This window comes from Rhinoderma darwinii, chromosome 4 (genome assembly GCF_050947455.1).
Source record: "Rhinoderma darwinii isolate aRhiDar2 chromosome 4, aRhiDar2.hap1, whole genome shotgun sequence".
Classification (NCBI taxonomy): domain Eukaryota; kingdom Metazoa; phylum Chordata; class Amphibia; order Anura; family Rhinodermatidae; genus Rhinoderma; species Rhinoderma darwinii.
The window spans coordinates 339,516,247-339,542,430 of NC_134690.1; the positions used below are offsets into that span (position 1 = coordinate 339,516,247).

A 26,184-nucleotide genomic window follows, 5' to 3' on the forward strand; every position below is an offset into this window, starting at 1 on the left:
TTGACTATATTTTCTAGTCATTTTGCAACTCATTTGATAAATATAAGTGTGAGTTTTCATGGAAAACACAAAATTGTCTGGGTGACCCCAAACTTTTGAACGGTAGTGTATATATATATATGAGAGAGAGAGAGAGATAAGGACAATCTGACACTTGACTGATGGCCTAGGCCTTCGTGAGCTACATTTCCAATATGATTGCCTCTTTGTACAATCTATGTTACGCTAAAATGATTTCATTACAATGTAGATTCATTACGGACTTATAGTTTAGTATTTATTGGGAATTGATTTAATTAATGGAATTGCTCCCGTAGTTACATTGCTACAGGAGAGTTTCAAATATAGAGCAGGACATCTCGGGGAATGTCAAACCATCACCGGCTTCTCCGCTGCCTGTCAGTGGGCTATAGATTTCCAGGTAGCAATATAAGAATTTTCTGCATTGTACACGATACAAACGAATTGGAAGGTATTTCAAAATGGGAAAATAGTAATTGTAGATACAATACAAAGATGCGAGATTTAGCCATTGTTAGTTAATGGTGGCGCCCATCTTAATATAAAAATAAATAAAAAGTAAGACACTGACCACCGTTATATTTTACAATATCTATAATTGCAAGAAATTAATACAAACAGAACTCGGCTTAGCAAACTGTACATACATAAATAATATTTTCTATCTCTTAACATTTCTTAGATTATTCTGAAATCATGATTTTATTTCTTACATCCAGTTTATTAGCCCAAATAGTGCTATTCATTTGTACATCCTTCATACTTGAACTAGAGTTTACAGTGATCTCATGCTTCCCTCAACACACCAACACACAGAAAGCCCGTAAACCAAAAATGCAAAAGGGAAAAGTAAAAAAATATTTGCCATATAAGCTTTTTCAAATTTTATATTACAAGCATCTAAAATAGCTTCATCATTACAGACTCATTGTCCAATACTGATAATGCTCAGACTGGGATCAGTGAACTGAATATTCCAGGTATTACAGAAGATGTTGGCTATGCATAGTCTTCTGTGGGTTAATACTGATGTCACCTTCTCAGTACACCTCTAGTTATGGTTACTGACCACCTATCTTGTGAACAATACAGTATCGGTTTTATGCGCAAAGGTTAGTTTAGGGAAGTAAAGCTGCCATGATAAGTGCAATTAAAAAGCTGGCAACAGCTCATATATATTCCACAGTGATTTCCAATAAACAGGGTGTTCATATAGGAGGTGGCCCATTGGTATATCTGAGCATCGGGTGGAAAGACCGCGCAAAATTATTGGACAAAGTACAACTGTAGTCTTCTTCAGTCATTGGTACAAGACAGGCAAGACCAATTAAAAGCAGCAGAAGAAGTTGAAGTGGCAAGGCGGCCCGCAGAACACGTAGGAAAAATGATTGGTGTCCTTGAGCCACATTGGCATCAGAATGGCAGGAACTTGAGCCACCGTCTTTGGACCTGATAAACAAAGGTGAGACAATGAGTGTAAAGCAATAGTTTATTTAACCACCGTCAGACGTATTTTTTTAGTGGGTTCCAAGATTTCTGAACCATAACCTGGGGAGCTCTCTGGACAAGTGTCACCTCTATATTACATACAGTATATAAGCTACAGATCTAATACATTTCTGGCTATACTTCTTCTTCAGCATGTGATCAGATAGCTATATTGTGGTAACCAGCTCGAAATATATATTCTAAATATTATTTCTGAACAAAATGTTGATTTATGTACAGTTAAAGTCTTGCACTGAATCAGTAGCCATAGAATAAACATAATACACAACTCAATAATCTAATATTGATACCTTACAGTGACAATTTATAGAAGTCTAGCACCATTCCACAGGGAGACAAAATATATTGCATGCCCGCACCTCCTATGTAAATCAAATGTAAAAAAAATGTAATAACTTACATAAAAATATATAAAATGGCACCAAAATTGATGCTTCTTTTTATCACCTATATTTTACGGACTTGCAACATATGGGGAAATAAAATAAGCATCTATTTTCACTAGCTTTGGAGTCCTGTTGATTTACATAAATATGTATATATATATATATATATATATATATATATATATATATATATATATAAAACTTGCCATAGGTACTATTCATATCAGACGTGGTGCACACATTTGAGGTATACAACTGTAACTCAAAAAACATATACCTTTATTAACAAATAGTGTGGTAGGCTCTGCTTTTTATTACTGTAAAATATAAAGTATCCAAATATTAGCCTGTCAGTTGAGCAGTCTGTACATTTATGCACAGTCTGCAAAAATACAGATTTTTTTTTTTCACAATTTTTTTTATGGGTTTCCTGAACTTTGTACTGCACATGCATGCATAATCCCATGACCTACACAGTGCAATAGAAAAAGATGATTTAGAGGAGCGGTCTTGAGTACCATGCTTCCCCGAATACATCATCAAACCAGATCTGTCTCAGTTCATTTTAGGATTTGTCTTAAACAATCTTGGGGTGTGAGGTCTGTCTTAATTCATTTTGGAAAACTGATGAAGGGATCATATGCACTGCTGTACTCATGATTTAAGGGCATTAGGTGATAGAGTTTTTGGGGACGCTGCCTATGTAAAGGGATTTGGCTCACTTGTCCAGAAACAATTAAGAATGAGTTTGGCAACCCTGCCGGTGTAAATAGAGCTTTAAGGGGGTTTTACACTGGGCGATTATCGTGCAGACAAGCGTTCATAGAACGCTCGTTGCCGATAATTGCTCTGTGTGAACAGGACAGCAATCAACAGGTGAACGAGCAAACGCTCTTCATGCGCTAGTCGCATCGTTTTAAAAAAGTCAAACATTATCGTTGTCGGCAGCACATCTTGGTGGGTAAACAGGGAGACGCGCTGCCGACATGATAATAATGGATGGGGATGAGCGATAGGAGTAACGACCGCTCGTCCCCATCCATACGTAACTCCGTGTAACAGTAGCAAATGAGCGCCGAGAGGCAAACTATTTTATCTCAGACTTTCTAATGTAGAAGTATTGAAGGTACTTTTTCATTATGTGCCACTAGCATTTCGGCAGATTGGTAAGTGACAATGCTGTTTGGCATTGTTAGCCACTTCCTGCGGGTAAGGGCCCTAACATATCATGATTTACTAACCTTCAAGGGCCAGTTACAGAGATTGCCATTTTTTTTTAATGAAGAGAAAACTGACAAATTGCATTCAATAAAGTTACCTGCAGGATAATAATAAAAACTAGTGAACTAGTCAGGTGACTGCATTAATTTCACAACCTGCTCTAGAAATTTTAATTCTGTATTATAATTGTTTTGGTAAGGACAACGCTATGATTGTATATCTAATATGATATGGACCAATAAAAAAGTAATAATTATAAATGTAAAAAAAAAAGCTAACTATAGAATTTCAGCAGCCTACTGTACTTCCATTTGCTTTCCGGGTTTTGAAACTGCAGCTTCAGTTTTATACTCTTGTGACTCCCTGTATAACATATTAATCATTTCTACCCCATAATGTATTATTCTGCTTTTAAGCCATTCACTGAGAAAACATAATTTGAATAATAATGAATAATGAAGATCTCCCAACCGTTTTACTGTTATTTTATATTGAGCCCCTCCAATCTCCCAACCGTTTTACTGTTATTTTATATTGAGCCCCTCGAATCTCCAAACCGTTTTACTGTTATTTTATATTGAGCCCCTCCAATCTCCCAACCGTTTTACTGTTATTTTATATTGAGCCCTGACAACTTTTTTTTATGTCCTTCTTACAAAGTGGCACCTAAAACTGTTTCACATCTGTGCATTTCACTTTGTGTGCAACCTAAGATTATAATTCCTTTTCAGCTGCTGCTAGACATTGAGTGTAACTGCTTAAAGAAAACCTGTCATGTTTTTTTTTTTGGTTTTTTTTGGCCCTCCCATTGTCCCACTAAAGCCCCTGCTCCGCTTGGCACCTAATATGCTAATTTTGAGCAAAGTTACAGAGAGGAGGAGACCTTATCTCTTCTCAGTAGGTGTTGCCTCCTGCATAACTGTGATGCAGTCCAATCAGAGCGGGTCTTTTGCATCACTGTGGCGCCGTCTAATCAGAGCAGCAGATTCGCATTGATGCAGAAGACCCACTCTGATTAGACGGCGTCAGTGATACAGGAGGCAACACCTACTGAGGAGAGATGAGGTCTCCTCCTCTCTGTACCTTTACTCAAAATTAACATATTAGGCACCAAGCAGAGCAGGGGCCATAGCGGGATTATGGGAGGGCCAAAGAAATAATGTAAATTACAGCACTGGAATCGAGAGGATGCCAGAAATAAGGAGAGTTGTGTGGTTTAGAAAAACAAAACAAAACATGACAGGTCCTCTTTAAGTTGCTATCAACCAATATTCCTAGATCCTCCACCAAGTCATTGATAAAAATATTTCAAAGAGCTAGTCCCAGTACAGAACCTAGATTTTTATACATTTTGGCAAAATAAGAACATACCACAACTACAGCATAACACGACTTTGAAAAAAAGACCACTTAAAAAAGCTACAAAGAACAAGTCATTACATTCTCCTATTTATCCACTGTGTGCTGAGTTTTTTTGGCATCCCCAAAAAACCTGGAAAACAAACGTATCCAAAAACACCAGAGGCACCTGACCAAAACTCTGTGAAGGCAGTGTTTGTGCCCTGCTCATACATTATCCCATAGTCCCTGTACCCATAACTTCTGTGCCAGGCTTTTACGAGAAATAGTATCAAATGTTTTTTGCAAAATCCAAATATATAACATCATATTTCATTTTTGTAAACATTCCAATATATACTCATGTTACTATAAAACATCAACAATTATTAGAATAAGAATTAGTCCATATGGAAATAAGTCTTATTTATTCAGCAGTTTGTTTTTTTTCTGTACTTTTGATTAGATAAAGTTATTTTTCCTGCAGGTTGAACTGCACTATATAAAAAGACAATTTGTACAAAACTGTAATAACTGGAATTGATGGTGCACATATTTCTTTGTACACTCTATACTTTAGATTTGATTATCTGTAATCAAAAAAGCAGCACAAATGTACAAAAACTAATGATAAAAAGGCCACAATTCAAATGGTTTAACTGCTGGCTAAATGAGTCTGTGGTAAAAGTCTGGAAAAAGCTTCATTAGCAATCTTGGATTTGATTTTTCATAACGCTACATAAAAATAGTCTTAAATAGACCAAAAAGCAATTTGTATCTAAATATACACACCAGTATCTGTGTATTCAGACATTTTAATATAGATATGATGCACCCAGTATAATTATGCAACTGGTAAGTTATAATAATGCAGTAAACCTGCGTACTGGACGCTATGTAAGCACTAGATGCGCTCAAAAGGCACTCTAATAATACAACAGAAATAATTTACATTAAAACATACTTATCCCCAGGGGAAAAAAAGAGTTTCTCCCACTAAATTTAATTTGAGCAAAACTTGATTTATGCAGCAGCCTGACATGGGAAATGGTTAAACACACCTTGTTCTCTGCCTAGCAAGCACAGTTTTTATTGGGGTTGTCATGCAGCATGTCCTTAACAACCAGTCTGTCTTAGATTGCTCAGATCAGAGAAGGAGGCTTGACAGGACTTAACAAGACTTTTTAGGCTGGATTCACACGAGCGTGTTCGGTCCGTAATGGACGGAACGTATTTCGGCCGCAAGTCCCGGACCGAACACACTGCAGGGAGCCGGGCTCCTAGCATCATAGTTATGTACGGCGCTAGGAGTCCCTGCCTCGCTGCAGGACAACTGTCCCGTACTGTAATCATGTTTTCAGTACGGGACAGTAATTCCACTGAGAGGCAGGGACTCCTAGCGTCGTACATAACTATGATGCTAGGAGCCCAGCTCCCTGCAGTGTGTTCGGCCCGGGACTTGCGGCCGAAATACGTTCCGTCCTTTACGGACCGAACATGCTCGTGTGAATCCAGCCTTAGTGGTCTTTTTTACAGATTTGGTTATTTTTAGGTCAAGGGCGTTATGGGCAGATGGATGTTCCTTTAAAGTCTATAGTGAATTATTGAAAAGGCTACATACAAAGTATTGTGGTCTGTAGAATTTTTGGGGTCATTGTCGTTTTTTTAAAAATAACGCAGCATGCTCTGGGTATGGCGTTTTTTTCTGGCGTATTTCCGATAGGTTTCTCCATAGAACTTCAAAAATACCAGGAAATACGCATGTGAAAACTCCATAAAAAAACGGCTGACACCTTTGTTTAACGGCCAAGGTCGGAGGTAAAAGTGCGAACTATCAGAGTATACCTTTATATATTACACACGGTGTCAGGACCTTGTTTGACATGGATCCTGTTAAAAGCGGCACTTGCCCTGGGATAGCGATTCTTACGTCACTAAGCTCATCCCCATTCAAGTAATCAGGCTGAACTGCAATACCAGACACATCCCATGGACAGTCGTGGAGCTGTTTTATTTTTTATTTTTATTTAAAAAGCAGACCTTTCTTTCTAAACCTGCATAACCCTTTATGGATTGTCCACACACAACGGAATTGCTTCAGAAAATTTCTGCATCAATTAAGTTGAAAAACGCAGTCTTTCCGCTGCGGCAAATACGCACCATTTCCTGCGTTTTTTGCAGCAAAAAAAGGTGCATATTTTGCGGTGTTTTTCATAATGGAAGGAGATGGTGACATCTCCTCTGAAAAACGCAGCAATTCAGTCCTCTTTCCGCAAAAGGAATTGACATGCTGCGTTCCGAAAAATACGGACCGTAGGTCAATTTCAGCTCGGAATTTTTACGCAGCGTGTGCATGACATTTGTTAAATCTCATCCACTATGCTGCTACTGTATTTCCGTCCAAAATTACGGACAGACAAAACGTGGCAATTCCGCAGAGTGTGGACGAGCCCTTAAAGAGGCTCTGTCACCACATTATAAGTGCCCTATTTCCTACATTAGGAGATGGGCGCTATAATGTAGGCGACAGCAGTGCTTTTTATTTAAAAAAACGATCTATTTTTACCACTTTATTAGCGATTTTAGATTTATGCTAATGAGTTGCTTAATGCACAAGTAGGCGTATTTTTACTTTAGACCAAGTGGGCGTTGTACAGGGGAGTGTATGACGCTGACCAATCAGCATCATGCACTCCTCTCCATTCATTTACTCAGCGCATAGGGATCCTGCTAGAGCCTTATGTGCTGTCTTATACTAACACATTAACAATACTGAAGTGTTTAGACAGTGGATAGACATTCCACAGGATGTCTATTCACAATCTCTGCACTTCGTTACTCTGTCTGTGGTAGTTACAGCAGAGGAAGCGTGATCTCGCGAGATCTCGCTGTAAATGACAGGTTACAACGAGATCACGCTTCCTCTGCTGTAACTACAGGAAGTTTGTTCATGCGTTTTGTTTGGCGTTTTTGAAGTTTTATAGAGACGCCTATGGGAAAAACACAGCGCATGCTCTGTTTTGAATAACGCCCATAACCCTAAAAGTGCCACAAACCAAAACGCTTTGTCTATAGCCTTTTTAATAATTCACTATAGATTTTCAGATAACATTTGGCTGTAGCGTTTTTGACCTAAAAAAAGCTGTCAAATACACCAACAAAAAAACCACACGAAAAAAGCAGGAAATCGATATGTGTGAAAAATGCCTAAGGGCACGTTCAGACGTGGCAGAATTTTTCTGCTGCAAATGTTGGTGCAGATTTGGGGCAATTATGCAATGAATCTGCACCAACATTGGCATATTTGACAGGTAATTCAGACGTTGCAGAAAACACAGCGGACTTGCCACAGATTTCAGTTTTTGCATTGCAAAGGCTGAAATACGCAGTGAAATTCCGCTTCTTCTCCGCAACAGACAGTGCATGCTGCGGAGGGAAAATTCTGCACCACAGCCTATGGTCCGCAGCGGAGTTTTCCGCAACGTCTGCACGAAGATAACTAAAAAGGTGTGGAAACCAATGGACAAACTGTCTGCAAAGGATTTCCACGGCGGACTGTCCGCAGCGGAATTCCACAGCAATTCCGCCATGTCTGAATGTGCCCTAAAGCCGGGATCACATATGCAGTTCTGATGAAGGTTTTGGTGCAATTTTTGGCTCTGTTTTTAGAGCCAGATCCAAGAGAAAAAAAGGTTTAAAGAAAAGATTGATGCATCTCATTTATTTTGTGTCTACTGTGTTTGGCTCAAATATCTGCACCAAAAACTGCTTGTGTGATTCTCGCCAGAGGCTGGAATTTGAGATATAGTTTTTTGTGCAGATTTTGGAGCCAGAAGTGGATCCAAAAGGGAGGGGGAAGTACTGATACTTTACCTTCTTGTTCTAACCACATCTGACTTTGGCTCCAAAAACTGCACCAAAAATTAAATTAAAAATGCATGTATAATCCGAACCCTAGGCTGGATTCACACACAGCGTTTTGCTGTTTTTTTTGGGCATTTTCATTTGTGTTTTTCACTGAGTTTTCTTTTTTCAGGTCAAAAACGCTGCGGCCAGTTTGTAGTCTATAGTAAAATGTAGAAAACACTAAGGGCACATTCACACATGGCGGAATTGCAGTTGAATTCTGCTGCAGACAGTCCGCAGTGGAATTCTGCAGCAGCCATTTTTTTTTCATTTCTTTCTATACATTTTTAGGAAACTTAGTTCAGACATTGCAGAAAATAACTGTGCTGAAATTAGGCTGCGGTGCAGATTTTTTGCTCCGCAGCATGCTCATTACATTGCGGAGAAGAAGCGGAATTTCACTGCAGATTCCAGCCTTTGCAATGCAAAAACTGAAATCTGTGGCAAGTCCGCTATGATATCTGCAACGTCTGAATTGCCTGTCAAATATGCAAATGTTGCTGAAGATTCGTTGCGTAATTGCCCCAAATCTCCAGCGGAAAAATTCTGCCACATCTGAACGTGCCCCAATACACAGGTTTTGGTTTGTAGAGTTTTTGGGGTCAGTGGTGTTGTTTTTTCAAAATGCAGCATGCTCTGGGTATGGATTTTTTTCTGCCATTTTCCCCATATATTTCTTTATAAGACTTTAAGGCTATGTTCACACGGGGTATTTTGCCGAGTTTTTTGACACGGAAACCGCGTCGCAAAACTCGGCAAAAACGGCCCGAGAACGCCTCCCATTGATTTCAATGGGAGGCGTCGGCGTCTTTTTCCCGCGAGCAGTAAAACTGCCTCGAGGGGAAAAAGAAGCGGCATGCCCTATCTTTGGGCGCTTCCGCCTCTGACCTCCCATTGACTTCAATGGGAGGCAGGAGAAAGCGTATTTCTCGCTGTTTTATGCCCGCGGCGCTCAATGGCCGCGGGCGAAAAACGGCGCGATAATCGCCGCGAAAATCGGCGTGCAGGGTGAGGAATATCTGCCTCAAAGTTCCAAACGGAATTTTGAGGCAGATATTCCTCCCCCATAATACTCCATGTGAACATAGCCTAAAAACAAGGATAGAAAGAACGACCTCCAGCTCACCTTTGCTGCATATGTGACTTTGGATAATCCTGCACGGATCCTCGTGTCGGCACACGATGAGTAGACAAAACTAGGAAGAACGAGGTTGGATCCAGCATGGAAAATACGATAAAATGGAACTAGTTTCCAAGTTTAATGGGCCAATAGGTTTGGCTAGTTAAAATCAGGACTTGGGTGCACAGCGTGCAATCCTGGTAGTGTAAGGAAAATTGTAGTAGTTTGTAGAGAGCCTACGCGTTTCAGACGCTGCAAGCGTCCTTAATCATGGCTGAAGCTTCAGCCATGATTAAGGACGCTTGCAGCGTCTGAAACGCGTAGGCTCTCTACAAACTACTACAATTTTCCTTACACTACCAGGATTGCACGCTGTGCACCCAAGTCCTGATTTTAACTAGCCAAACCTATTGGCCCATTAAACTTGGAAACTAGTTCCATTTTATCGTATTTTCCATGCTGGATCCAACCTCGTTCTTCCTAGTTATAGCCTAAAAACGCCAGAAATAAAGGATGTTTAAAATGTTTAAAAATAAAAAAATAAACCAAAAACACTATGAAAGATGGGTATAAGGCCCCATGCACACAACCGTATTTTTTCCCTCCCGTAAATACTGGTGTAAATATGGGTCCTTTGTCACACGTTTTTAACCCATATTTAACCTGTATTTATGGACCCGTGCCCGTAAATACAGGTCCATTGTCATCCGTATTCCACCCGTATTTACGGACCCGTTTTCTCTGCTTCTCTTTATACAAAAATCTAAATCAGGCATTAGCCTGCAGACAGGAGAATCCCCTGACGTCGCCTAGCAACGCTCCCGTAATTATGGGTGCACACACGTAGCCACCCATAATTACGGGTCCCCCATAGACTTCTATGTGCCGTAATTACAGCCTGAAATAGGACATGTTCTATATTTTTCAACTGCCTGTAAGCAAACGGGGAGGTACCCGTGGCCAATAGAAGTCTATGGGCCCGTAATTACGGGCGTTTTTACAGTCGTGTGCATGGGGCCTAAAACAGTATTTTTATCAATGCAATTATACAAGTTTTCTGCCGTAATTGCATTGAAAAGAATGGCACCCAGGCTGAACATCATATTTGTAAAGCCCTCAACACTTTTTCTGACACGTACCAACTTTCAGTCTGTATTAACTCCTTGGCGCTTCAGCCATTTTTCGGTTCATTATTTTAGTTTTTTCCTCCCTGCATTCCAAACGCCACATCTTTTTTTATTTTTTTCATCGACATAGCCGTATGAATGCCTGTTTTGTACTGGGAAACTGAAATTAATTTTTTTGTGGGGGTGGAATGGGGAAAAAAAAAGCGATTCCTTGATTTCGTTGTTATGGCGTCTACCGTGTGATAAAAATGACTTGTTAACTTAATTTTGCGTGTCCATACGATTATGGCGATACCAAATTTATATTGTTTTTTTATGTTTAATTACTTTTACAAAGAAAAAAACGATTTGCTAAATAAAATTATTTGTGCGGCCATATCTCTAGTTTAGTTTTCTGCCGATTAAGCAGTGTATGGGCTTTTATTTTTATGAGGCGAACTGTAGTTTTAATTGGTACATGCAACTTTTTGATCACTTTTGATTTAATTTTTTTGAGAGAGCTAAGGTCACCAAAAAACAGTAATTCAGTGTTTTTTTTGTTTTTTTTACAGCATTCACCGTGCAGGTAAAATAAATTTATATTAAAATAGTTCAGATTTTTACAGACACAGCGATGCCAATTACGAAAAAAAAATATTTTTTTACTTTATTTTAGGGGAAAATGGGAAACGTTTATTTATTTTTTATTTTTTTGTACTTTTAATATTAAAGAGGCTCTGTCACCAGATTTTGCAACCCCTATCTGCTATTGCAGCAGATAGGCGCTGCAATGTAGATTACAGTAACGTTTTTATTTTTAAAAAACGAGCATTTTTGGCCAAGTTATGACCATTTTTGTAGTTATGCAAATGAGGCTTGCAAAAGTCCAAGTGGGTGTGTTTAAAAGTAAAAGTCCAAGTGGGCGTGTATTATGTGCGTACATCGGGGCGTTTTTAATACTTTTACTAGCTGGGCGCTCTGATGAGAAGTATCATCCACTTCTCTTCAGAACGCCCAGCTTCTGGCAGTGCAGATCTGTGACGTCACTCACAGGTCCTGCATCGTGTCGGACACATCGGCACCAGAGGCTTCAGTTGATTCTGCAGCAGCCTCGGCGTTAGCAGGTAAGTCAATGTAGCTACTTACCTGCAAACGCTGATGCTGCTGCAGAATCATCTGTAGCCTCAGGTGCCGATGTGTCCTCGCTCGTCTGACACGATGCAGGACCTGGGGAAGTGACGTCACAGCGTGATCTGCCAGAAGCTGGGCGTTCTGAAGAGAAGTGGATGATACTTCTCATCAGAGCGCCCAGCTAGTAAAAGTATTAAAAACGCCCCGATGTACGCACATAATACACGCCCACTTGGACTTTTACTTTTAAACACACCCACTTGGACTTTTGCAAGCCTCATTTGCATAACTACAAAAATGGTCATAACTTGGCCAAAAATGCTCGTTTTTTAAAAATAAAAACGTTACTGTAATCTACATTGCAGCGCCTATCTGCTGCAATAGCAGATAGGGGTTGCAAAATCTGGTGACAGAGCCTCTTTAATTATTTGGTCCCTTAGGGGACTTGGAAAAAGTATTATTGCTGGTACCTTATACTTCAATACTAATGTTTCGCAGTGAATGGTACTTTTAACCGGCTCCTAATAAAGCCCTGCCAGAGGCAGAAAAGATGGCAGACCTAGGCAGCAATAATAACTCAGCGATTGTATCGTGGGGGGCGCTGGGCTGACAGGGGGGTCGGCCCCCGTCTTTATAACGGCTTAGATTCAGCGGGGCTATTAACCGTGTCATGTAAGTGGTTAAATAGCTGGGATCGGACTTATCTCTAATTCCAGCCATTGCAGTAAGGTGTCAGCTGTAACATACAGCTGACACCCGCTGAGTATGGAGTGGGCTCAGCCGGTGAGCTCGCTCTATACTCCCCCTTGGCGGCTGTGACGTACAGTCACGTTACATGCATGTCGCCAAAGGGTTAAAAAGGTGGCGTTCCATAGTAAAAATTTCTGCTAATTTTCTGCGTAGCTCCTTAGTTGCACGGCATTCCTTTATCACTGTTCTGGTACTGTAAATATGCCTCTGTATGTCTCTATATAGCTGCACTGTAAAGAAAAGCCGGCACTATGATTAGTCACTATGTTGATTAAAACACCTAAGAAGCCACATTATTACATGTTATTATAGTCAAGGTACAAACAATGCACAAGGTCTACATAAAAATGTTCCAAAGTCATTAAAAATCCTGTAAAACCTCTTTATTTTGTCTGGCCTTAAACCGTAGTCTATCAATGTTTACTGATCCAGTGCAAGATCAAACACGAAGTACTCTGATCAGAAGCATTTAAAATAATAAGGAACATAGTGACAGCCTGTTCTGTGTTATCAGTTACTACTGCAGCTGACATCAAACACAACCTGTCGGACTTGTGCTTTTGATTAAGTTCTCTATTCAATTGCGACTCGTTTGTATTCCATGCTTGTCTGAATGACAAATTGAATATTGTGCTGTACTGCAAAAAGATGTGTTAATGAAAAGTGCCGGTGGAGAGGAAGAGTGCTGCGGCTGGCATGTTATTAGGTAGTGGACCTTGCTGAAAGCTGCAAAGCTGTTAGGACGCACACTGGGCCAGATGTTTGGCAATGCAAGATGTGATCTGGAAAGGCGATGATAGCTCAATGCTTTTATTATCACACTGGATTAAATCACACATGCTCATCAGCTTGTCAGTGAACCTGCTGGTTACCCTCCAGTCTCCGTAGTACACAAGCCGAGAGGTACTGAGGATAACCTCACTCAGCATGTACATTCAGCTTTTTCCCTAATATTTCCTACTAGGAGCTGAACTCTATTTACAAATCATGAATTCCAAATTATATTGTCCGGAGGTACATGGGTATTTTATTTACCTATAGAGAAAACGATTTACTTCCATAAATCTCACTTGGATGTGGCTATTAAGTGGTTTCTATTAGTTACCACATATTTGCACAGAATGTCTGCATAAAGTAAGAGCACCCTCGGTTCTTTTCGGGACAAAGTCTAACATCTCCTAAACTGGGTATGATGCCAATTATGTTTTAATCAGCAGAAACAGTTTAATAGATATATTTTGAGGTAAATGGAAATGCCATGTACATGGAATGATGGGCAAAAAGGCAAATGCTTTCATGAAGCCGAAGTTGTAGCGTACCATACTAAATCATTCCTGGTCATCCTGTAAGGTTTATTATGTACAGACTATTACCAGAAACATAGGTTGAAGCTTTTGGGTGCCGATACAAAATCTGTACCAGGCCCCTCAACTATTATGTGCCATATACTGTACATACTGCTGTCTTCTTATGTGGCAGGAGGACGATTTGGCCCACTAAGGCATCAATGCCCAGCTAAGACTGAAACCCATAATGGCTTAGCCATTGACTGGCAACTACTGTATGTCATGTTAAAAAAAATGCTCTACTATCTGAAGTTTTTTCTCTGTTATGCTTTCATCCTGTTTTTTTTAGTAACCAAGTTGTCATTTTCTATTTATGTGGCAAGTCATCTGCTTCGTGTTACGACACTATTCTTATATAATATGTAGGACAATTTGTTACTAAGTTCTTATGGTGCATGACTATAGTTAATGAACACTTTCCACAATACCATATACCATAGGATGTTTATGATAATACATGTTTCTAGAACATTCATTTTCATATGGGATGAGCACTTTTTTGGAGTGTACAAGGCAGTGTCTTGGATGTTCTGAATATCAGCCAAGTCTTTATTCCAAAATGATCTACTTTAAAAATGGGACGTGTCCAACACTTTTAGTCCACTACATAATCAGGCTTAATGGACTTTCCAAGCTTTTGTAAATTTATACTGGATTATTTGAATTATGATGGATATGTGATCTCACTGTTTTTTCCACTAAGTTTGTTCTCTTGCTAAAACTTTTTCTGAAAGTTATCACTCGGGGACTGGAGTAAAGGGGATAAAAAAAGGCTAATGTAAAAAAATGAATAAAGAAAAAAAAAATGACAAGCACAGAAAACAACAGCAAAAAAATAAAAAATACAGAAGCTTTTTATGCTGAGATGCAAAATTTACTAAAACAATATGGAAGGCAAAAGCTACCGCAGCAAGTCTGCACTCTTGTGGTCAGAAGTGTGGGAAAAATTTTGAAAAAGTTTGAGAATTGTGTTAATAGGGGTTAGTGAGGTTAGCAGAAAAAGGAAAAAGAAGCGTCACCAAATCTAAGGACCAAGCTGTTCTTATAATGAAGAGCACAAAGGAAGCAAGTGCCTACAAAATGGACAGTCCATTTCGACACTGGCTGGTTCCAAAACCGATGGAACAGAGCCTTAAACTAAGGTCTAGAAATAAAGAGGATGATAAAAGTATGCTCCATACAGAGTAACCTGCTGTCCTGTGAGACTCTGCATAGTGCAGGTATAAAACTTGTTCTATCATCCTCTGTGTTCTAGAGTAGAATGTGGAAACCAGGAGAATAAGGTACCTGCTAGGTGGGTTGTTGACAGAGGGTCCAGGCTGTGAGACACTACATTTGCCCCGTGGCTGTTTGCAATGAACAGGGGGTAAAGAAAGAAGAATGTTCAGTCCAGGCAAAAAAAGACAAGCTACCGGTGAAAATAAAATCAACAAAATGAAAAGTGCAGCAAAAGAAAAGAAAATCACATGAGGTGACCAATTCCCAGGAGATAAGAAAACTGGCTTTTCAGTTTTGCATCCAAAGCAACAATTCTAGAAGTATACAACATGTTACATGTAAAATATTAGAATAGGACATAAAATATACATGTAATAAAACTGACTGTAAATGCAATATTTTTGAATAGTATTTAAGAACTAATTAAATATGGATTCTTCAGAAAATAGAAAAATGTATAAAATTTGAAAAAATAAAAAAGGCACATTTTTTAGTTAAAAATCTGAAAAGCCAGTTTACTTTGACAATTTATTACTAGGACCTACAGGGTGAATGTAGAAAATCAATTAAGAAGATAATATAGTTTATAAGAACAGATGTTATTTAACTAAGGTATAAATGAAATCCAAGAACACAAAACCACCGAAAACTGATTTAAATATAATTAAACAGAATTATAAGGGAGAGGCCAAAATAATCCCAGCTTTAAAAAAAGAAGTATAATTTTTTTATGTTATGCAGGAGTGAAATGTCAGGGAGCCGGGAGAGCTGAACATTCCCGCGTGAACGGAATGTGGGATGTGTTCACTGCACTTCCTAGCGGGTTTTGTCGAGAAAGCTTTGCCTGGTGTATTCCATGGATTTTTATTTATCTTCCTATATGGACACTATGGTTGCATTACCGTTCTCTCCCTACTCGGGGTACTTCTGCCCGATACTGGACTGAGGGATCCAGAAGTGTCTAACTCATCTGCGGAAGACCATGAGGACAACTCCTATTTGTAAAAAGAAGTAGTATTAGGATCTGAAAAAAATATTACTTAGGAATGTCTCACAAAATATTTATTAGATATTATAATATCACCCTTTAAAATACAAAAACAATACTAAGGGCATTATTATTTCTATACCGTGAAAATAAGTACATATTGATTGGGTGCCTTTAGTTATGAGAAAACTAACAAAGCTTCATTGCTCCTTCTAGTAATGCAGTAGTGGTAGTACTAATACTTATCGCTGTATGAAAATCAGAAAATACCCTTCAAGCTGTTCTAATGTTTGGGTCAGTAAGGCTGGGTTCACACGTGGCGGAATTTCACTTGAATTCCGCTGCGGACACTCCGCAGCGTTAATCCGCAGCGGAGCCGTTTCTCCATTGACTTCCACTTCTATTTAGAAGTGTTCGTTTAGACGATGTGTAAAATTCCGCTGCGGAGCATAGGCTGCGGTGCGGAATTTGGTGTCCGCAGCATGCAAGGGATGTTGCGGAGTTGTGGCGGACTGGTTGCGGACTCATGGCGGAATTTCTCCATTGATTTCAATGGAGATTCTAAGTTCCGCAATGAAGTCCGCAGCTGTCATGCACATGTTATGTGTGCTGCGGATGCGTCTTGCTTTTTTGACATGACATTTCTTCATTCTGGCTGGACCTATGTATTTCTAGGTCTACAGCCAGACTGAGGAAGTCAATGGGGCTCCCGTAATTACGGGAGCGTTGCTAGGAGACGTCAGTAAATAGTCACTGTCCAGGGTGCTGAAAGAGTTAAGCGAACAGCAGTAACTGTTTCTGCACCCTGGACAGTGACTACCGATCCCAATATACAGCAACCTGTAAAAAAAATAGAAGTTCATACTTACCGAGAACTCCCTGCTTCTGTCTCCAGTCCGGCTTCCCAGGATGACGTTTCAGTCTAAGTGACGGCTGCAGCCAATAACAGGCTGCAGCGGTCACGTGGACTGCCGCGTCATCCAGGGAGGTCGGGCTGGATGCCGAAAGAGGGACGCGTCACCAAGACAACGGCCGGTAAGTATGAAATTCTTTTACTTTCACTAGGGAAAGTGCTGTCCCTTCTCTCTATCCTGCTCTGATAGAGAGAAGGGAAGCACTTTTCCCGCAGTCCGCAGCAGCTAGTCCGCATCAATTTACTGCACATTTTGGGCAGATCCGTCGCAGAATCTGCAACGCAGATTCTGTGCGGCATTGATGCGGACAGTTGCGGAGGAAATCCGCCACGTGGGGGCATGCCCTAATGGGAAAGAGACAAAACAAAGACTTTCCACAGCCATTGAAGACACGACTTAAAGAGGCTCTGTCACCAGATTCTCAAATCCCTATCTCCTATTGCATGTGATCGGCGCTGCAATGTAGATAACAGTAACGTTTTGTTTTTTTTAAAAGCGTTCATTTTTGGCCAAGTTATGAGCTATTTTATATATATATGCAAATGAGCTTTGAAATGGACAATTGGGCATTTTTTTTCCGTTATGTCCAACTGGGCGTGTATTGTGTTTTTAACTGGGCGTGTTTACGTGTATGACGCTGACCAATCAGTGACCAGTCAGCATCATACACTCCTCTCCATTCATTTACACAGCAGCGATGTGCAGCCACATACACAGAGATTAACGTTACTGCAGTGTCCTGATAATGAATACACATGATCATCCAGCCTGGACGTCATGTGTATTCAGAATCCTGACACTTCTGACTCTTTTCTTTGAGATTTCCAGCAAGGGAAACGAAATCTCGTTTACCTCCGTAATCTCGCGAGATTACGCGCGGCTTGCTCTAATCTCACAGAAAAGATTCAGAAGTGTCAGGATTCTGAATACACATCACGTCCAGGCTGGATTTCATGTGTATTCATTATCAGGACACTTGATTAATGTTAATCTCTGTGTATGTGGCTGCACATCGCTGCTGTGTAAATGAATGAATGGAGAGGAGTGTATGACGCCGACTGGTCACTGATTGGTCAGCGTCATACACGTAAACACGCCCAGTTAAAAACACAATACACGCCCAGTTGGACATAACGAAAAAAAAACGCCCAATTGTCCATTTCAAAGCTCATTTGCATATATATATATATAAAATAGCTCATAACTTGGCCAAAAATGAACGTTTTTAAAAAAAAAAAAAAACACGTTACTGTTCTCTACATTGCAGCGCCAATCCCATGCAATAGGAGATAGGGATTTGACAATCTGGTGACAGAGCCTCTTTAAGACACGGCTTAACATAATTATGAATTGTCCTCTATCTAAAGCATCCAAAGCAAAGTAATATTACTACCAGATTTCTATTGCCAACAACATGCTAGTTTGCCATCAATTTATCCATAAACAACCTTCATTTACCTTTATTATTTCTGATCTTTCACAATAAAACCCAAAAACTTACCAGCTGACTGCTGGAAATGTCCAAGATTTTTTCAATTTGTTTGATGTGCTGTGTCACTTTCTTTAAGAGCACTTTGAGTCTGTTCCCAATGACATGCACCTTCTCTTTGGCTTCAAGACAATCCTTGCCCTCTGCATTGACAAGTAACTGGCAGGACATGTCTTGTAGAGATGCCACCTTTAGCTGAGATTCAAGCAGCTCACGCTTGATTTGCTGTTACATAAAGACAAGGTCAGCAGTGTCCTCATAGATATCTACACATTTTAACTTCTACTTATAATTGCAGATCTCAAAATAGTTGTCCTAATGAAAGGGATTCTATAATAAACTGTTTTACATAGTACGTCTACATCCATTAATGAATTAATTTCTTACAATCCTTTTTTTATTTTTTATTTTTTTTTACCGGTCTAATCCAGTGTGATGGATTAAAATCGAATTTTACCGTTAACAGCTTGTGGTGATCCTGGAGAGTGTCAGCATCAAGGCTGGGATTTATAGGGACAATTTCATTTCTTCTTCGGTCAATGTTTTCTAACCACAGTAGCAGCCCGTGGCTCATTTCATGGAAATCCTACAAAGCATATTTAATAAAAGGAATAAGCATGTGCACTATAGAGATCTATCTATAAGGAAATACATACTGCATACAGTATATACAATATATCAATATCAAGAAGGACTTCAACTCTATGGTCGCCTTTTTGACAGTCTCCATAATAATAGAAATAACATAACATAGTTGATCACTGACAAATAAAATAAAAACACACACTACTGTATAGATGCACAGTGTTTTCCTGAATCAGTTGTTGAGTATGAGGAAATTAGGTTTTACCATTTGGTAAATTTGTTGCAAATAATTGATAGTGCTTTGAAGCACAACTATAAAATTATATGGTGCTCTACAATACATAGTTTTATGAGTAAAGATGCTACTTCGGCCTCATTGAAATAAAAAATGTTTAGTCCTTAAAGAGGCTCTGTCACCACATTATAAGTGCCCTATCTCCTACATAAGGAGATCGGCGCTATAATGTAGGTGACAGTAATGCTTTTTATTTAAAAAAAACTATCTTTCACCACTTTATTAGCGATTTTAGATTTATGCTAATGAGTTGCTTAATGCCCAAGTGGGCGTGTTTTACTTTAGACCAAGTGGGCGTTATACAGAGGAGTGTATGATGCTGACCAATCAGCGTCATGCACTCCTCTCCATTCATTTAGTCAGCGCATAGGGATCCTGCTAGATCCTTATGTGCTGTCTTATACTAACACATTAACAATACTGAAGTGTTTAGACAGTGAATAGACATTCCACGGGATGTCTATTCACAATCTCTGCACTTCGTTACTGTTTCTATGGTAGTTACAGCAGAGGAAGTGTACCTGGGGGACTTCATTAGGCCCCCAGGCAGCCATAGCAACCATCGCCCCCCCGCGATTGTGCTGCGGGGGGCGCGATGAGATGTTAGAGGGGGTTGCACCCCTCTTTCTAACGATTTAAATGCTGCGGTCGCTATTGACCGCAGCATTTAACGAGTTAAACGAGCAAACCCGCTCGTTACTCTGAGGTGTCGGCTGTAACAAACAACCGACCCGACGCATCGTATGGAGCGGGTTCACTCCGTGAGCCCGCTCCATACTTCCCATACCCGATTTTGGCGTATGGATACGTCAAATGTCGTGAAGGGGTTAAGGACTTATAGATGAACACATTTTCAGTGTAGTGCTTATATAGTTGTAATGTTTAAGAATTAATAACATAAAAGCACACTTTGAGGTTGATTTATTAAGACTGACGTTTCATACACCAGTCTTAATTTGAAGAAAGTTGAAGTAAGAATAAAAATTAGGCACATCTCAGCTGGTTGTGCAACAGAATATTAAATCTACTCCAGCCATGAGCAGGAGAAGATTTGCGCTATAATTTATACCAGTTTTCTGGCGTGAATCATAGTACATTTATTAAGCCTCTGCCCGCTAAGGCCTACCCACTTTTTTTTTTAAAGTATCGAATTGCGACGCAAAAAATAGAAAAGTCGCAAAATTCGCTTTTTGCATAAATTTTGACTTTTTTTAATGCCTTAATAAATTCCCCCACTATCTTTATTTCTACTTATGTTGTTTGTATTTGTTAACCTTTACTACAGATTGACTGTGATTAAGACTCAGGTTCAGTCATCTGTTTACAGCAGAGATTGTACTACTGGAACTTTTGGCACTGAAAGTAAAACATTACTTATTTTGCAGCTCTGAATTCAATGGTAAAAGAAACTACAAAGTGAAAAAATGAAAGTTTCATAGGAGAAACCCATTATACCGTAAATCTTTATTCTAATTGTTTTATGTTCTGTGCTGCTTATAGTAATTTATCAATGCAAAGGCCAAGACAACAATTCCTTATGTTTTCCATTCTGCTTAATATGCCAACTAACCTTTTTTTTAACTCCATTTTATGGGTTTTTGGAGTCTCATGATTAGTTGTTAGAATAATGTGCCAAAGTTTTTATCTATCATATAGCCTTTTTTAATAAGTGAATATTGAAACGTACGCTAAGCCTGGTTTCAGATGCACACTAAGCCTGGTCCATTTTAGGGTTCTTTGGTGATCCAAGTCCGGTTCAGTAGAACTGGTGGAGGTGAGGATATTGCAGAGGTAATAAATGCACGTGAATATCATCTGCAGTTTAAAGAGGATCTGTCACTAGTTTATTAATGACCTATATCCTAACTAATCTAATAGGCGCTGTCATGCTGATAACTACAGTGAAAATTGTGTTCACAAACGTTTATTATTTCAAACGTTTTTTCTAAATATGCTAATAAGTCTATACTTGCCAAATGGGTGGTAACTTAATTTTTTCTGTGGGCGGTGTTATTTTGTCTGTATGATGCTGTTCAATCAGCACCATGCAGCTTCTTCCTCTTCCCTGCCCAGCGTGATTTCAGCTTCAGTAGCGAGATCACGCTGTGTTGTCAATTCCAGTCGCAGGTCCTTAAACACAGCAACTCAGCGCTCCCCTAGGTAGATGGTCCCTGCATCACCTCCAGCCGCACCAGGATGACTCTACAGCAAAATTTTAGCTATAAAATAATGAAAATCTGATGGATAACCAATATGGTCACCATTTCGAGATTTCAAATGAGGTATTCCCAACTTTCCTACACTACTAAATGTCAAATCTACCTACTTGTGCAATGATAAGGGGGACAGGCAATATTTCACTGTAGTTGGGACTGGAGTAGTTGTGATGTTGGTGATAAAAATTGTAAGCCAGCTTCCTCAGAAACAGCTATGGCTAGATAAAAATATTTCCATTAAAGAAAGCTTGACAATCATGGAACATACAGTATGTCAGGAAGAGCTTTTTTCCCCCAACATATGTGGATCAGGATGTTCAGTATGTAGAAATCATGTAGGATTACAGACCATTTTTAATAAAAAATTATTTTAATTTTTTATGGTCCTGAAACTATGAACCTTGGCACTTCAAATTTCTTCTAGCCCGGGTGTCTTCAGCCTATTCCATGTCACTGCTGGAAGTCAATTCACAACTGCTTTTATTTTATACTTTATATATATATATATATATTGCTAAGGTAATCTGTTGTCACTTTCTTAGCCCCACAAATCCAGGCCTTCAAGATTTTACTACTGCTTATTAAGCATTACATATAACATAATATTACGGCTTGTTAAAAGTGCAAACTATTATTGAAGAGAAGTTCTTATGCAAAATTAGTCATATAATTGCTTTTGTAAAAGAAGCTTATATTCAAGTTAAATAGTACCAAGTAATATGACTTTCCAAAAAAGGACTTTAAATAACAGTAAGGCATTTTATAGACCTGGCACTGCATTAAAGCATCTTGTAGTGAACAACGCCAATCCTCTAATATGCTGCCCACACGGTCCCATCGAAGGTTCATTTGTCTCAGCCGCTCTTGAAGCTCCTTGCTTTCTGAAGTGTCTGCCTGAGTGAACTCTGAGCTGCACAAGTTAATGGACAGGACAATAGCTTTCCGACCATCCACAGCTTTCTGAAGTTCCTGGAAAAGCCAAGTAGAAAACAAAATGAAGGCTGTTATGTATAAACAAAGACTTTGTTACATCCATGAATCCAACTAACTAAATAAATGAATTATACTATGGCATATGATAAGACTGTATTGGGAGCCATTTCTCAATAAAGTAACTGAGCAGAGGGAACAGTGGTATCGCCCATAGCACGCAATCACATTCTGTCGCGTAGAATGACAACACAATCATTTTACCTTTATATTGCTTTTTATATAAAGATGGGCTCTCATGAAATAAATTCCAGCACATATATAGTGGGATTAAATCCAGCAAGTATGCCAACATCAAATGCACAATGTGAAGATATTTATTAGTAACTTAATTTACTTTATATTACATTGTGTTTGTACATGCCAAATACCAAACCTGTCATGGGAGGACTGTCAAAGCAAAATTAAACTTTGAACTGCTACTTGGGAGAAGATTTATTTTTCAGCAAGACAATGACATCAAAAACGAACACAAGGCTACACATACAAAATTTGACTTAAAAATAGTTGTTAATTGAGAGTCATCATGAAACATAACAGTGCCTGATATAGCTGAAGTCACACATGGAGTTTTTGATGCAGTTTTCTTGTGCCAAAAACAGGAGTGCATCAAAAGAGAGGCAACATAAAAGTCTTTCCTGACTATTGTCACTGTTAGGGCCTGCGATTTGTCTAGTTAGACCCAGCAGCAGCCCCCTACTACCGGTGTTTCGGTGATTATGTGACCAGTCACATGACCACCGGGACCAGCTGCCGCTGCTCGTTGAGCGCTGTGTACATGAGTAATGAGAAGACCAAACCACTTCTGTCTTCTCTCCAGGGTCCCTGGCAGTCTCTGATTACCGGGCACCCGATATTCAGCTGCCCAATCGCTCGGTCAGTATACTTAAACCAACGCCGTATATATACAGTTGGCGGTCCCCAAGCGATCTACTGTGATTTTTTTGTTATTACTTAATAATGCATGTAAAAGTGAAATGGGGAGAATGCTTTATAGAGTCACTACTCATAGTCTAAAATATCCACAATATCTCTGAAGCAAGACATGGACAAAAGGGAATTGTAGTGTAAAGTGGCAAGGGCAGAGGCTGTACCGAGATGAAATATCTGGACAATAGGAGGAATGCCTGCAGGCAAACAAAACCCTTTTTGCTGACTACCCAATGATAGCAAAGAACAAATTCAAATTTTATTAAGCTACTTGTAGCAAGAACAGACCACATATATAACGATTTAAAACTGTCACTTGATATCTATTTCTAATATCCTGTCTGACTGGTCTCGTCCTTACTATTGGCGCAGTTATGCCGACCTGGACTGTCTCTGCAGTCCTGACCGTGCACTCACTGCTATTCTATGATGGGGGATATTATGGCTCCCTGCACTAAGTTCTAACTGACAGGTACGGCGCTTGCGCCGACCTGTCAAATTCTGTTTGTTTTTTTCATTATTTTTCTAAGTCCCTATGATGCGTCATTGCGCATGCGCGTCGCCTCTGCACTGATCTGTCAGTATCGGCGGTGCGCCTGCACTAAGTCCTAACTGACAGCTACGGCGCTTGCGCCGACCTGTCACATCTCCTTTCCCTCATTATTCTTCCAAGTCCCTTCTGTGTCTTATTGCGCATGCGCGTATCCTCTGAACTAATTTGGCCGTATTGACAGTGCGCCTGCGCGGCCCGCTGCCTCTCATTGGTCTCCTGCTACAGCGATCCCCATTGGTTGGATCGCTCTCTCTGACAGCTGCTGCGTCTTATCTTATTTCATTGGCGGCCTGCCCTCACACCCTCCCTCCACCCACGTCATCCTACATCCCCATAAGAGGATTTGTTTTTTCGCCGCGTCGCCATTAGCCCCGTGTACCCCTGAAGACGCTACTAGGTAGCGAAACATGTCGGGGGGGCTCAGTTTGTTTTAATCTCCTGCCTTAGCTGAATTTACTTCCCCCTAGGCCACATGGTGTTTACTGGCTGTAATTGACTCGCTGCATGTCGGCCAGCACTTATATCTATACTCTGCTGGTTTCTCCAGTGAATTACCTTCACTTCAGTTTTAGGCAGTGACAGTTTTAAATCGTTATATATGTGGTCTGTTCTTGCTCCAAGTAGCTTAATAAAATTTGAATTTGTTCTTTGCTATCATTGGGTAGTCAGGAAAAAGGGTTTTGTTTGCCTGCAGGCATTCCTCCTATTGTCCATATATATTATACCTGCTGACTACCTAGGGTCACAATTGTTTCCTGAGATGAAATATCTAACCTAAGAAAAAGCTCATATGGCCTGAGAGAGTTACCTTGAGTTTCTTAATCCTTTGCTCAATAGTTTGTATGTCAGTACTAGCGTCCAGCTGCCGCAGCTTTGCAAGCTCCTCTTCTGTCTCTCCGAGCCAATCCCAAATGTTGTCGAGGTCTGACATAAATTGCTGCCATTGCTGAAGTTTTTGTTTCATTCTCAGCTCTTTATTAAGGGCTTGGGCGTGGATTAATTCCCATCTCTCAATAACACCTGAGATGTTATAGGCATCAAAAAAAAAAAAAGTTAATACTCGTGAATATATCTACTCCACTGTAGAAATCAAAATATGACAGCAAGTTAAAGAAAATCACAATTTAACCAGAATGCGTCACACTTTTTCCTTATAAAGGTATGTTCACACACGGCAAATTTGTTGCAAAAATTTCCATAGCTCTCAATGGGTTTAGTAACAGTCTGTACACGTTCTGCAGCAACAACTGTATTCGCTTTTATGGAAAAGATTTTCAGTTACAGGAATCTCTGCAACAAATCTGCCACATGTGAATATAAACTAAGGAGTAAACTGAAGGCGGCTAAAGATGGGCACTATACTGTATATCCAAGAAATGGCTAAGCATTAATAATCTAGGATAACACCCGTTAGATATATGAATTCCTAAAAATATAATTTCCCTTAAAAGAATAAATAAAAATAAATTTAAATAAAAAATAATAAATAATTCTACAGTATATGTTTGGGATAATGTAATGCATAAAGGGATAAGATTCATCAGGCACTTAAAGAGGTCCCCACATAAATGTGCTGTTTAAAGGGAGTCTGCCATCCCATTGTAGCCTACAAAACGGCTAGTATTCTGGAGTAGTAACGTACCAGTGTTTAAGATCTTAGTGCTTCTATCACGGTAAAAAGGAGTTTTATCCTGCTGCGCGCCATATGCTATTAGCACAATAACATTCCAGCTTTAAAGAAGTATTCCCAACTTACACATTTGTGGTGTATCCACGACCCTCGTCCCACCTGATGAGACCGCTTCCAGCCGCCGCATCCAGGTGGAAAATGGATGAAATGGTGGCCATTGATTTCTATGGGAGTTACGGAAACAGCCGAGCTCACTTGCATCACCAGGTGGGGCGGGGGTCAGGTGTTCCCTGTTCTCGAGATAAATATGCCATGACAAATCTAAAGTGGGAATAGCCCTTCAAAGAGATTGAAGAACTGAGAACAGTGTAATTAGGGTATTTGTGACAGACTGGTTGACATGTATGAAATGCTGAACAACTGCACCATTTTATACAAGGCTACCAGCCCAACCCTAACATCCAGTCTGTCTCAGATTTTTCTAGGTCCCAAATGCATGGCTGCAATACCATTATGATGATATGAAAAAACGACAAACTACA

At 39.7% G+C, this 26,184-nt stretch overlaps 1 protein-coding gene across 8 annotated transcripts in view; it reads right to left on the minus strand.

Annotated features, from left to right (window-relative positions):
* Positions 1-597: 597 nt before the first annotated feature.
* SYNE1 (spectrin repeat containing nuclear envelope protein 1) overlaps positions 598-26,184 on the minus strand; it is a 498,487-nt gene continuing 472,900 nt past the window's right edge. For 7 of the 8 annotated variants that reach the window (XM_075862881.1, XM_075862877.1, XM_075862879.1 and 4 more), the window contains 7 exons: positions 24,821-25,032; positions 22,308-22,508; positions 18,901-19,029; positions 18,456-18,668; positions 15,955-16,047; positions 15,122-15,180; positions 598-1,470 (listed from right to left, as the gene is read on the minus strand). In XM_075862881.1, the coding sequence (XP_075718996.1) occupies positions 1,230-1,470; positions 15,122-15,180; positions 15,955-16,047; positions 18,456-18,668; positions 18,901-19,029; positions 22,308-22,508; positions 24,821-25,032 (1,148 nt within the window). In that variant the 3' untranslated portion in view covers positions 598-1,229. The remainder of the gene's footprint in view (positions 1,471-15,121; positions 15,181-15,954; positions 16,048-18,455; positions 18,669-18,900; positions 19,030-22,307; positions 22,509-24,820; positions 25,033-26,184) is intronic. The other variant, XM_075862880.1, reaches the window with a different exon arrangement.